The sequence below is a fragment of the Barbus barbus genome, assembly GCF_936440315.1.
Source record: "Barbus barbus genome assembly, chromosome: 11".
NCBI lineage: Eukaryota > Metazoa > Chordata > Actinopteri > Cypriniformes > Cyprinidae > Barbus > Barbus barbus.
Window position 1 is genome coordinate 18270862 of NC_136739.1, and position 13236 is coordinate 18284097.

At 36.0% G+C, this 13236-nt stretch overlaps 1 protein-coding gene across 1 annotated transcript; it reads right to left on the reverse strand.

The window, feature by feature from the left end:
- Positions 1 to 1082: 1082 nt before the first annotated feature.
- Positions 1083 to 11484, reverse strand: LOC306876873 (methylmalonic aciduria and homocystinuria type D homolog, mitochondrial-like). Its single transcript, XM_079428314.1, has 8 exons — positions 11204 to 11484; positions 10578 to 10616; positions 10280 to 10418; positions 9870 to 10087; positions 8791 to 8899; positions 4117 to 4247; positions 3537 to 3623; positions 1083 to 3454 (listed from the first exon to the last, which is right to left on the reverse strand). The coding sequence occupies exons 2-8, from the start codon at positions 10584 to 10586 to the stop codon at positions 3260 to 3262; spliced, it is 888 nt and encodes a 295-aa protein (XP_079284440.1). The 5' UTR covers positions 10587 to 10616; positions 11204 to 11484; the 3' UTR covers positions 1083 to 3259.
- Between the last annotated feature and the right edge of the window lie 1752 nt (positions 11485 to 13236).

Sequence of the window (13236 nt, forward strand, 5' to 3'; positions counted from 1 at the left end):
CTAAAAACAGGAAAGTGTTGGCAGATAACGAGTGGGAATGTTCCATTGTCTGAACAGACCTCTGACACCAGGTTTTCCTTTGCTTTGCAGACCTGGCACTGGCTGTCACTTTACTAACAGGAGACAGAAGTGCTCCGTACCCCCCACCCAACTCACACTGATTTCCATTTATGCAGATATACTTTAATTTCTTGTGTTTTCGGTTCTTGTGTCTGACGTCTTTGTCTTGACTCAATTTAAATTGTTTAGTCCTTCCTTGTCACTTATGCTTCAATAAATTTTTCAAATAAAAAATTCCTTCTCATTAGTTATTTGGTGGGAATTCCTAATTCCATCAATCTTCTGATTGTCCTTGTTAATATAATGCACATATGTATGAATTTACCAAAAATTCCTGTTCACACATTTCTTAAAAATCAAGGATTTATCTTCCAGAACTAACAGGACCTTTATAAAATACATAGATATATAAACCTAATATCATTTCTTAAAAAAAAAAAAAAACTGTTCTTAGAAGACGTGGGGTTGGAAGGTGGGGGTTTGTTTGAATAATTTATTTCTCATGAAAAGCAACAAGATGGCTGTCTGACCTAGATATCTAACCCCAATTAAAAATGTATGATCCTGACTTTCTCCTGTGATTTGAATCATTCACCCAATGCAAATGCTTTAGTCAAGCATATAAAGTTTATAAATATATATTTCATATTTATGTCACAATAAAATAGTTATTTGATTTGATAAATGTATTTAATTAACAAATGTTATTTATTTTACCCCACTTTAAAAAAAATTTTTTTTTTAGTTTGAATGTTGCTTATTTTGTTCCCTCAACAATTGCAGAAGACTATTTAGGGCATCTTATAGGGTAAGAAGAGTTCAACAGTAACACACATTAGCAGTTTTTCTGGTGTAAATTTGATTAACCATTTTTTTGGTCAATATGACCTATTATATATAGTATACTTGTATACCAAACTAAAGAAATTCATCTTTTTTTTGTTTTGCATTACATATATGAAACACAATGCACTGCAATTTCACAATGTGTGAAGTTGAGACATGGAAACAGACACCTTCTCACAACAAAAAAGGTCATTTATAGATTTAAACACCATGTTCTTTTAGAGTGATAAAATGACCAGCTGACATTATAATCATATTGTTAATGAGTTGTTCAGATTGGCAGTTTGAATTCAGTGAAACTGTTAAAAAGAGTGAACTTAACCAATGGACAAAGAGGAGGAACCAAGTTTTAGCAGGACAATTACATATAATTGATAGCCATGTCAATCAGACAGGCATGGGGTGATGACTGCTGTCTCGAAAACATGTGTCACCATCCACACAGCCCAGCTTTGATCAGCCGCACTCTCTACACACATCATGACAGGATTTTGTTTAATATCTTAAACGAGATCAGATGCTGGTTACCACAGGAAGAAAACCATAGTACAGTAAATACGGATTCAATGCACTCACAATGAAATTGTTTGTAATAAGAGTTTCAATGAAGGACTGAAAAACAATGTAAGCAAACGATCATATCTATAATGCTAAATATTTAAATAAACAAACACTTTATAGCCTTCATAGAATTTGTGTGTGACTGCGTCAAGGAGAGATCAGCTGTTAGGGCCACGTGATTCAAAAACACAATTCACTGACAGGCATGTGCGAATGGAGAGTGAAGAACTGTCTACAGTAATGGTAGTGTCAGACTTTAAAGAAGAATGATTATAGTCCATCTGTTGTGCGTCTGAATGAATTCTAATGACACCTGTGAGATATTTACAACAGCAGCTGCTAGCTTTGATCGGTTTAGGCTAATAAGGCCAAAACATCCACCATAGACTAAAATCCAGAAAGGTAATTCACCAAACTTTTTTATTTTACACTACTAATTTTTTTAGTATAGTTATAGTAAGTTACAGTATGCACTGAAATAATGTGTTTTTTGTGATACAAATAAATTAGCAGCAGCCTACACCCATAAAAACAGAAGATACATCTACTTTTTATATTTACACATACAGTGCCATGAAAAGATATCCTGAGTAAATAAAAAATGCAGTTTTTAAATAATGACTTCATTTATTAAGGGAAAAAGGCTGTCCAAACCTGCCTGGCTCTACGTGAAAAAGTAATCGCCCCTTAAATCTAATAACTGGTTGTGCCACCCTTAAAGTATTTGCAATAACTGGCAATGTCTTTCACATCGCTGTGGAGGAATTTTGGCCCACTCTTCTTTGCAGAATTGTTTTAATTCAGCCACATTGGAGGGTTTTCAAGCATGAATGGACTGTTTAAGGTCATGCCACAGCATCTCAATTGGATTTATGTCCAGACATTGACTTGGCCACTCCAAAACCTTAAATTTGTTTTTCTTGAGCCATTCAGAGGTGCACTTGCTGGTGTGTTTGGGATCATTGTCCTGCTGCATAACTCAAGTGCATTTGAGGTTGAGGTCACAAACTGACGGCTGGACATTCTCCTTCAGGATATTCTGATAAAGTGCAGAATTCATGGTTCCATCAATTATGGCAAGTAGTCCAGGTCCTGAAGCTGCAAAGCAGCCCCAGACCATCACACTACCACCACCATATTTTACTGTTGGTATGATGTTCTTTTTCTGAAATGCTGTGTTACTTTTACGCCAGATGTAACGGGACACACACCTTCCAAAAAGGCCATATTTCTTGGTAGCTCAACCATTTAGATGGTTTTTTACATAAAGGTCATCAGGTCCAAACTGTTTACACAAACAATAAAGCAACATTACAGCCAGTGATACTCCTTATTTATTGTGCCTATAATGAAGCTATGACAAAATCTGACAATACTGAATTAAACTGAAACTGAACGCTTTTAATCACTACTAAAACTTTTTAAATATAATGTATGGACAAAAAATTACTAAATACACGTTTGAATGGAGCAACGGTCACATTTTAGTTCCTTTGAGGTCTGTAGTAGAAGAAAGGCAACATAGAGGAAGAGAGAGACTGAAAAATGCTGGACATGTGACAGAACTTCCCTCTGTAGCACACGCACCCAAAATAAAAAAATTAAACAAATCACACCAAAAGTGCTTTTTGATCTACAAAAATAAATACACATTTCCAGCAGCAGCCATTGGGCAACTTCACTAAGTGCATTACGGCATATAAGTGTTTAGATTGTGCTAATCATCTCAAAGGTGAGGTTTGGTTTTGATATTAATAGTGTTCCCAAGCCGACTCAGCAACTTTAATTAACTTTAGTTCCCTTGTAGCTTCTTCATGATCTGGCTGTTGGGTGGCGCCGAGGTGAAAAGTGTGCCGACAAAAACGTGCGTCCCCCAAATGACGTGCCGAATCACTTTACAACAGCCCAGGTCCTCGATCTGAAAACCTAAACTGCGATACCTTTCATCCGTTTCAAAGAGCGTGTTGTTTGTGTATGAACCGAAGAACTGAGGAGAGAGAAATGCAATACAAATACATAGAAATTAATTGTTTAAATGTTTTTAGATTGAAAAGGTTTATATCACTTACTGCAAGTCCAGACGATGGGTCAATGAAATCAGCCCAGAATCCTTCTGTTCGGAGAGCATGGCATATCTCCTTTGCACCTGCAACAAACTGCATACAACACAATTATCAACAATAATGAATGGCTTTAACAATGGAGCTTCCATTCAGTTCTGCTTACACTGTTTTGGCACATTCTTGGTTAGAAATCTTTCCTTTTTGAATGCAGCAGCTCACAAACAAACAACAGCATGAGAATAATACAGTGCCTGCAGCATTCCTACAGCATGGCTCCATGCCAATTAGACAGGAACTCCACAGTGATGTGAAGCAGACAATAAATGACACAGAGAGCCGAAGGCATGAACTGCTGAGTCACAAAGCTCGCACACACATGTTCTGAAGGAGTTTTATTGATCTAAAGCCACATAACGCTGCCCAAGGACAATACAAAGCCATATAGAAGGGCTAAATATGATGAATTAATCAGGAGCTATGTTACTAAGTGACAGCAGCTTCAGTTAGACATGGTGTGTACAGAAATCATATTTTATATGATACATGATGTTTATAATAATATTATTATATATCTAGATCAACTCACTTTAGCGAGCAGCTCTTCTCTCTCCTGGTCCACTTGCTCAGTCCAGCCCGTCATGTCATTCTGTGTTTTCTGAGTCACTGTGACCACCATCATGCCGGCCGATGGGGCCTCAGGGAACATGGACTCAAAATCTGAATTAGATGATGAACAGGGAATGCACCTATTAATGAACAATAACCACAGGATAGCTACAATACAGAAAAAAAAAAAAAAATATATATATATATATATATATACACAGTGGTGTGAAAAAGTGTTGGACCCCTTCCTGATTAGTTTTTTTTGCATGTTTGTCACACTGTTTCAGATCATCAAACAAATTTAAATATTAATCAAAGATAACACAAGTAAACACAACATGCAGTTTTTGAATGAAGTTTTTTATTATGAAGGGAAAACAAAATCCAAACCCACATGGCCCTGTTTGAAAAAGTGCTTGCCCCTAAACCTAATAACTGGTTGGGCCACCCTTAGCAGCAACAATTGCAATCAAGCGTTTGCGATAACTTGCAATGAGTCTGTTACAGCGCTGTGGAGGATTTTTGGCCCACTCATCTTGGCAGAATTGTTGTAATTCAGCCACATTGGAGGGTTTTCGAGCATGAACCGCCTTTTTAAGGTCATGCCACAGCATCTCAATAGGATTCAGGTCTTTGACTAGGCCACTCCAATGTATTCATTTTGTTTTTCTTCAGCCATTCAGAGGTGGATTTGCTGGTGTGTTTTGGATCATTGTCCTGCTGTAGAACCCAAGTTCGCTTCAGCTTGAGGTCACGAACAGATTGTCCTTCAGGATTTTTTGATAGACAGCTGAATTCATGGTTCCATTTATCACAGCAAGTCTTCCAGGTCCTGAAGCAGCAAAACAGCCCCAGACCATCACACTACCACCACCATATTTTACTGTTGGTATGATGTTCTTTTTCTGAAATGCTGTGTTACTTTTACGCCAGATGTAATGGGACACACACCTTCCAAAAAATTCAACTTTTGTCTCGTCAGTCCACAGAGTATTTTCCCAAAAGTCTTGGGGATCATCAAGATGTTTTCTGGCAAAACTGAGACGAGCCTTTATGTTCTTTTTGCTCAGCAGCGGTTTTCGTCTTGGAACTCTGCCATGCAGGCCATTTTTGCCCAGTCTCTTTCTTATGGTGGAGTCATGAACACTGACCTTAACTGAGGCAAGTGAGGCCTGCAGTTCTTTAGATGTTGTTGTGGGGTCTTTTGTGACCTCTTGGATGAGTCGTCGCTGCGCTCTTGGGGTAATTTTGGTCGGCCGGCCACTCCTGGGAAGGTTCACCACTGTTCCATGTTTTCACCATTTTGTGGATAATGGCTCTCACTGTGGTTCGCTTGAGTCCCAAAGCTTTAGAAAAGGTTTTATAACCTTTTTCAGACTGATAGATCTCAATTACTTTCTCATTTGTTCCTGAATTTCTTTGGATCTCAACATGATGTGTAGCTTTTGAGGATCTTTTGGTCTACTTCACTTTGTCAGTCAGGTCCTATTTAAGTGGTTTCTTGGTTGCAAACAGGTGTGGCAGTAATCAGGCCTGGGTGTGGCTAGAGAAACTGAACTCAGGTGTGATATACCACAGTTATGTTTTAACGAGGGGGGGGGGGGGGGGGGGGGGCAACACTTTTTCACACCACTGTATATATCTGCACAGTAATTATTACATACTATAACACTGTTACCTTTAGGGATATAGAACAACACCACCATTCAGTGCCTAAAATACAGATGGAAATGTATGGCGTTATTTTACTGCCAAATAGCGCGAAAGTAGATTAATATAATGCGCGAATCTCCCCGCTCGCATGCGGATTTCCTTTGCTCTCGCACAAAACCGGATGCACTTAAAACGTGTCTCCCCTCTCACTCAAGTGTACGTGCTCAAACTTTGTCCTGTGCACTCGCACATCTCTCAGTGCTGTTGTTCTAGATATTAATTCTTTTCATACCTAGATTAAACGTCTAAAGTTATCAACCAATCAGATTTTTCTACGACTGACCTGATGAAAATACTAGGCCTACGTGAAGAGGGAACTGATCCTGGAATTTCTTTACAATTTAATAATATTTAGTCATATCAAATGTATATTAGAAATGGAATCGGGTGCTTGGGTGATTTATAAAAAAAAAAAAACCTAGTCTGTCTAATTGTTTGGTCAAACCCCTCCGAGCGATTTATCTAAACAAACAAACAAACAAAAAGTATATGATTCTTAAAGTTCATGTAACCATACATGTACACTTGGGATGAAATGAGATATATATATATATATATATAAAGATGAATTATTTTTGCACCTGAATCAAACGTTGTCAAAAGTTATCATTATGCACTTTTAAAAAATATCTTGAAACAGATTTCTTTCCTTGATATTTTTTATTGTTGCATTTTTTTTTTTAACACACTGGTTATTGTAGGCTAATTTGTTTTACTTTATATCTTCTTATGTTTGTATTTTGTTCTTTTCTGTGAAATAGTTTGACAATCAAAGAAGGATATTTAGCAATGTTAATCAAATTTATATTTGAAATGGCTAGAAATTAGGTGCTGAAAATTGTAGACCCCTCCATGATTTCTAATTAAGAGAACTTGCAAAATCACAGGGTGATCAAATACTTATTGACCTCACTGCATGTATATATATATATATATATATATATATATATATATATATATATATATATATATATATATTAGGGCCGGGACTCGATTAAAAAAAATAATCTAATTAATTAGAGGCTTTGTAATTAATTAATCGAAATTAATCGCATTTTAATCGCATATAAATATTTGACCTGAGAACAGTGAGAAGTAAGTTTTTTCATATGGATTTTTAGTATAACATTGAATAATGACTGAATACATAAGCTTAAGCAACAAAATATTGTTTATTTTTGTTCAACCAAGTCCAACAGACCAGTGCAATATTGCCATTAAGTGTAGCAATACGATATTTAGAAATATAGTAGCCTACATTTCAGAAATTCAGGTACCCTATAGGTAGGTATACCTTCTGTAAACTGTTTTTTTAATTAAAACACAATACTTTCAAGTACATTCAGAACATGAGGTGATACTTGAGGCTCGATGTGCTGCGGTGATATGCGAATTCCTTGTTGCATAGCTTGGACACAACCATGCTCTTATCGACGCTTCCATCCATTCGTTTTTATAACAAAATTTCCCATCCACAGGGCCAACCAAAGCGGTCTCATCAGCTTCTTTGTCCATGTTCACTGTGGTTTGTTTTTGTCTGAACGCTAGTTGGTGCTCCAGTATAATCGGTCCGCCGAAACTCATCCAGTGAGAAACGTTCCGCGGTGCAAAAATAAGTGCGATTAAAATGCGTTAAAAAAATTTAACGCGTTATTTTTGTGTAATTAATTAATCTAAATTAACGCGTTAAAGTCCCGGCCCTAATATATATATATATATATATATATATATATATATATATATATATATATATATATATATATATACAAACACATACATACATACATGCACTGCCCTCCAAAAGTTTGGAAACGCCCTAGAAAAGTGGGGTTTTGAACAATATTGGCATGAATCCTTTTTAATTTGTGATGATTTTGCACTGATAAGGGACAGCACAAACTACGAAAACATTTTATTACATGAACAGTTTACATAGAAAAAAACTTAAATTTTCGATTCATCAAAATATCCACCATTAGCAGCTATTACAGCTCTGCATAATCTGGGCATCCGAGCTGTCAGTTTATTCAAACATTGACTTTGAATTGGCAATCAATTGTTGAAGCTACAGTATTAAGGTGTGCTGACCCAAAAATCTTTTAAAAACCTGGGCCAAGTTTAAACCAGTAACCAGGCATCACAGCTTGCAAAGGGGCATGTCTGACTTTAACGTATATATTGCCATTATTATGTTTTATTGCTGGTCTTCAATGATAATGTCAAGTTACTTTAATGTATTTGCACCAAAAAATCATAAGGATTTATGCTGATATCGTCCAAAACCACACTTTGCCAGGGGTGTTTCCAAACTTTTGGAGGGCAGTGTATGTGTATGCATGTATGTATATATATATTTCAACCCAAGTACACAATACATGTATGGCCACATGAACTTTATATTAAAATATTATTAATGGTATTATTAATTAATTTAATATTAAATTGCAAAGAAATTCCAGGATCAGTTCCCTCTTCACCTAGGCCTAGTATTTTCATCAGGTCAGTCGTAGAAAAATCTGATTGGTTGATAACTTTAGACGTTTAATCTAGGTGTGAAAAGAATTAATATCTAGAACAAGAGCACTGAGAGATGTGCGAGTGCACAGGACAAAGTTTGAGCGCGCACACTTGAGCGAGAGGGGAGACACGTTTTAAGTGCGTCCGGTTTTGTGGGAGAGCAAAGGAAATCCGCGTGCGAGCGGGAAGATTCGCGCTCGCGCATTATATTAATCTACTTTCGCGCAACAAAAATGCGCTCTCGACATTTGGTAGTAAAATAACGCCATAGAAATGCCACCCTCTTGTGGTCACATTTTACATTCAACCAATACAAATGAGCTCACCCTAACTGCTAACAACCTCAGCAGAAAGTCACAGTGCTTTATAGCAGTCCATGTTAAATCTGCTCAACTCAAATGCTCTAAAACATTAACATACAGACCTTTCTTTAACAATTCAGGGCAAGACTGAATGGCACACTCCACACTGGAATCATCGAAAAAGTGCTCTGCTTTATCCACGTTCTGTTCTGTGGATGTTTTATCACTTTCCTAAAAAAAAAACCAGAGAACAATTTGGGTTAGTATGATTTAAAAAAAATATATATATATATATATTTTTAAGCTTTCCATTGATGTATGGTTTGTTATGACAGGACAATATTTGGAAGTCTGGAATCTGAGGGTGCAAAAAAATCTAAATATTGAGAAAATTGCCTTTAAAGTGGTCCAAATGAAGTTCTTAGCAATGCATAATACTAATCAAAAATTAAGTTTTGATATATTTACGGTAGAAAATTTACAAAATATCTTCATGGAACACGATCTTTACTTTATATCCTTACCATTTTTGACATAAAAGAAAAATCTATAATTTTGACCCATACAATGTATTTTTGGCTATTGCTACAAATATACCCGTGCTACTTAAGACTGGTTTTGTGCTCCAGGGTCACATATATAAAACAGAACAACTGTTTCCAACACTGATAATAAGAAATGTTTCTTGAGCCGCAAATCAGCATATTAGGATAATTTCTGAAGGATCTTGTGAGACTGAAAACTGGAGTAATTGCTGCTGAAAATTCAGCTTTGCATCACAGGAATAAATTACATTTGAAAACACTTTCAAATGGTAAAAAAAAAAAAAAGTTATTTTAATTTTTTATAATATTTCACCATTATTACTGTTTTTCCTGTATTTTTGATGCAGCCTTGGTTAGCAAAAGAAACTACAGTCAGAAACATAAATAAAAAATCTACCTGACCCCAAACTTTTAAACAGTGGAGTAGGAACAAGAACAAAATTGCATCACATAATATTTTACATTTTAATACAAATAGTATGAGCTTACATTTATTATGAGATAACACTTATGAGCAATTAATTAATGATTGTACAGTCTTTTGTTTATCAAATTCACATTTAGTGATTACGATCATTAATGACTTCACAAACATTAATAAAGTTATTATTTTACTGTTTATTCTGTCAAGTCAAATTACTCTGAAAGCATCATACATGAAGCTCATTGATGAACTGGGCCAGGATGAAGTTGTGCCTCTCGTTGCTGGACTGAGCAGTGAGCACATCTGGCATCACGCTGTGGATCGGTGAGGTCCTCTGCTCCACTGGACCCTCCAAATGACAGTCAAAACCCATGTTACCCGGCAACTGGAAACGCTTATCCTGAGGTCCGAACGGGCCCATGGTCTCGTCCGGCCACACTGTCCTTTGTGCTATTCACAGAAATATCAAACACACATCATTAGAAAACACCTTGTGAAAACACAAGTCAAGAGCAAATGTTGTTATTAGCTTGTATGTAAAATATGCTGTAATCAAGTCTACTTGTAAAAGTATTGCCATTAACTATTATGCTGGAAGCTAACAGTTGATTTAGTGTTCTAGAGAGGAATACACTCATTTACCAGTGTCAGGGGTCCTGCTGTGAAGGTGTGGCTCATCTGAGCCGGACGCCCTGGAGAAAGTCCTGGCTCCGACAACACGATGAACTAGAACGTGAAGCCCTGGCAGGTATGTAACCAGACGAGCTCTCCTGCAGAGCACCTGACAAAACACAGCAAGCACTTACATACAAGCTTATAAACATCAAAAATGTAAACAAAAAAGATGTAAATGAGAATAGCTTTTCATATATGATGTTAGATTGTGTTGTGTTTACATAGATCCACCTTGCATAATACAAAGCAATTACAATACACTCACACTGGCCATCCTGTTGGGCTTCTCTCGTTTACAGTTCACCTGTGGGTGGGAAAAAAGCATTAATATAGCCACACGGCTATGCTTATTCAAATAAAGAAAAACAAACTGCTATTTACACACAACAAATGCAGATGTTAATTAGGCACCTCACAAGAAAACATGGATGACAGCTAAATATGTCCAAAACTTTGTTTACAGAAGAGCTAAACAGCCCAGTAAAGGCTTTGTTAGATCATCCTGAGTTGAAACATTTCCTCTTATTGCTGAGGACTAAACAATAAAAACAAGGTGTAATAAAGCAGCTTCTGTCGTGTTTTTAACCAAAAGAAACATAAAGGTCAGATAGGGACAATAAAGCTACACAAAAATAAATACAACTACAATAAAAAATGATTAAATTCGTCTAAAAAATTATCTAAATAAAATGTAACAAAAGATTAAATATAAGTAAACAGTTAATGACACATTTCTTAATATTTATGCATGTCTCACTAGCCCAGTGGCTAAACTAAGTTGAGGTTGCATTTAATAATCAGTCGAAAAATGCTACGTTTCGCATTATCTGGTACTCTATTTGTGGATAGTCAGTAACGATATTCAAATGTAACAAATTGATTTGTGATTACCTGAATTTTTGTGAGATTGACGTTAGCTGATTGACGTTAGCTGTTAGCTTGCTAAAAGCTAGTCTCGTTTAACCTTTGATTGCGTAACAACGGCGGCGCGTAAAGAACAAACACAAGAACTTCCATGAAATTCCTCACAGGTGCACTAGATGTCAGCAGAACATAAAACATTTCTTGGGACTTCTTCTTCTTCTTCTTCTTCTTCTTCTTTTGATTTAAATTGGCGGTTGACAACCAACTTCAAAAGTGTATTACCGTCACCTACCAGACTGGAGTGATATGACAAAACTGGGGAATTTATGAAAAAATTGTATACTCTTTCCATCAATTCTGTGTTTTGAGGTTGATCATACGATGTTTAATAACATTCCAAGAACTTCCTTCTAAAAGTTTCTGAACACATTTGCAATGTCATTCTTTAGCACTTCCCTTCTTCCCTCCTCATATTTCCTACATTCTAATACTTCACAACTTTCACACAAACCTGTTGGATGTTTACCTATTTTGTATAGTGTCTGATTCAGACCAGTATGTCCTATTCTAAGCCAAGTTAGAAGAACCTCTTCTTTTCGGTTTCTACCCCTCATTCTGCCTCCTCTGAACTGAACTGGATGATGACATCACTGAATTCAATAATGAAATGCCTTCAACAGAAAATCTTTTTTTAATCTTTTCATTTTACATTATTGACACACTATTTTCCTTTTTTTGATATTGTGCAGTTGCTTTGGCACAATTTACATTGTTAAAAGCGCTATATAAATAAAGGTGACTTGACTCCTCTGACTTTTTCCTGAATATTATAAAGATGTCGACCTGTAGAGATCCCAGTATTATTGCCATTTTCCCATCATTCGAGATTTAATAATACCCTTTCCCTCAGCTTTACTTAATGGGATATTTAAATCCACAGTTTGTCGCTTCAATGACAATTTAGCCAGTTTATCAACGGCTTCATTTTCCTCAACTCCTACATGAGCAGGAACCCAAACAAAGCCAACATTCAAACCCTTCTCATGTAAACAGACTATGACTTGATGAATTTCATTAATGATATCTAATCTGCATGATTTCACATTTTTAATGCTTAAAAGAGCTGACCAGCTGTCTGTTGCAATTATTGACATTATTTTCCTGTATCCAGTTTAACGCTATTAATACTCCCACAAGTTCAACTGTATATACTGATAAGTTATCTGTTGCTCTTTTTATTATAGCTAACTCATACTGAGGAATATATACTGCTGTTCCTGTGCGTCCTGTCTCTGGGTCTTTTGAACCGTCTGTGAATAACATTAAATTACCCATATACTGCTGTTTAATATAATTTTGTGCTAATAAACCTTTAGGCATCAGTATAGAATTATCCCTTATTTGTTGTTGAATATTTAATTATATTGTTGGCATCACGAATAACCATGGAGGAGTAACTGAACAGCAAACTGTTGAGCTGTATTGCATATTACACAATCCTTCATTCTCTGCTTTAATATCCCCTATCCATCCAAAACTTCTAGTATTGTATTCACTGTGTTCCCAACATTCCTGTAAAACATTTTTGGTAGGATGAAAACTATTATGCCCTTTTAAATTTAACCAATAAGTTAACATAAGTTTATATCTCCTTAAACACAGTCATCTCTCCTGTTTCTACTTGTAATGCTGATATTGGGGATGTTTAAAAGCTCCACTACATGCTCTTAACGCTTGCCCCTGCTCCACATCCAGCTTCTTAAGGTGACTATCTGCAGCAGATATATAAGCTGTACAACAATGCTCTCATAATAGCTTGATAAATACTTAACAATGATGTCCTATTTGCACCCCAATCTTTTCCTGCTAAACATCTCAAAAGATTAACTTTCTTGTTATTTTCTCAATATGTTGCTTCCATGTTAGTTTTTCATCTAGGAGCATTCCAAGAAACATAACAACTTTAACTTGCTCAAGAGTTTGGCCATACGACTTAAGTGATATTTCTTTATGTCTTTATGTGTGTTTTAGTTATTGATAGTTTAAAAGCCCATTTATTT

Coding starts and splice junctions, on each gene's coding strand:
- LOC306876873 (XM_079428314.1), bottom strand. Junction 4,248..8,790: donor CCCTGAATTGTTAAAGAAAG/GTCTGTATGTTA, acceptor CATCTAATTCAG/ATTTTGAGTCCATGTTCCCT. Junction 3,455..3,536: donor ACCCATCGTCTGGACTTGCA/GTAAGTGATATA, acceptor CTCTCTCCTCAG/TTCTTCGGTTCATACACAAA.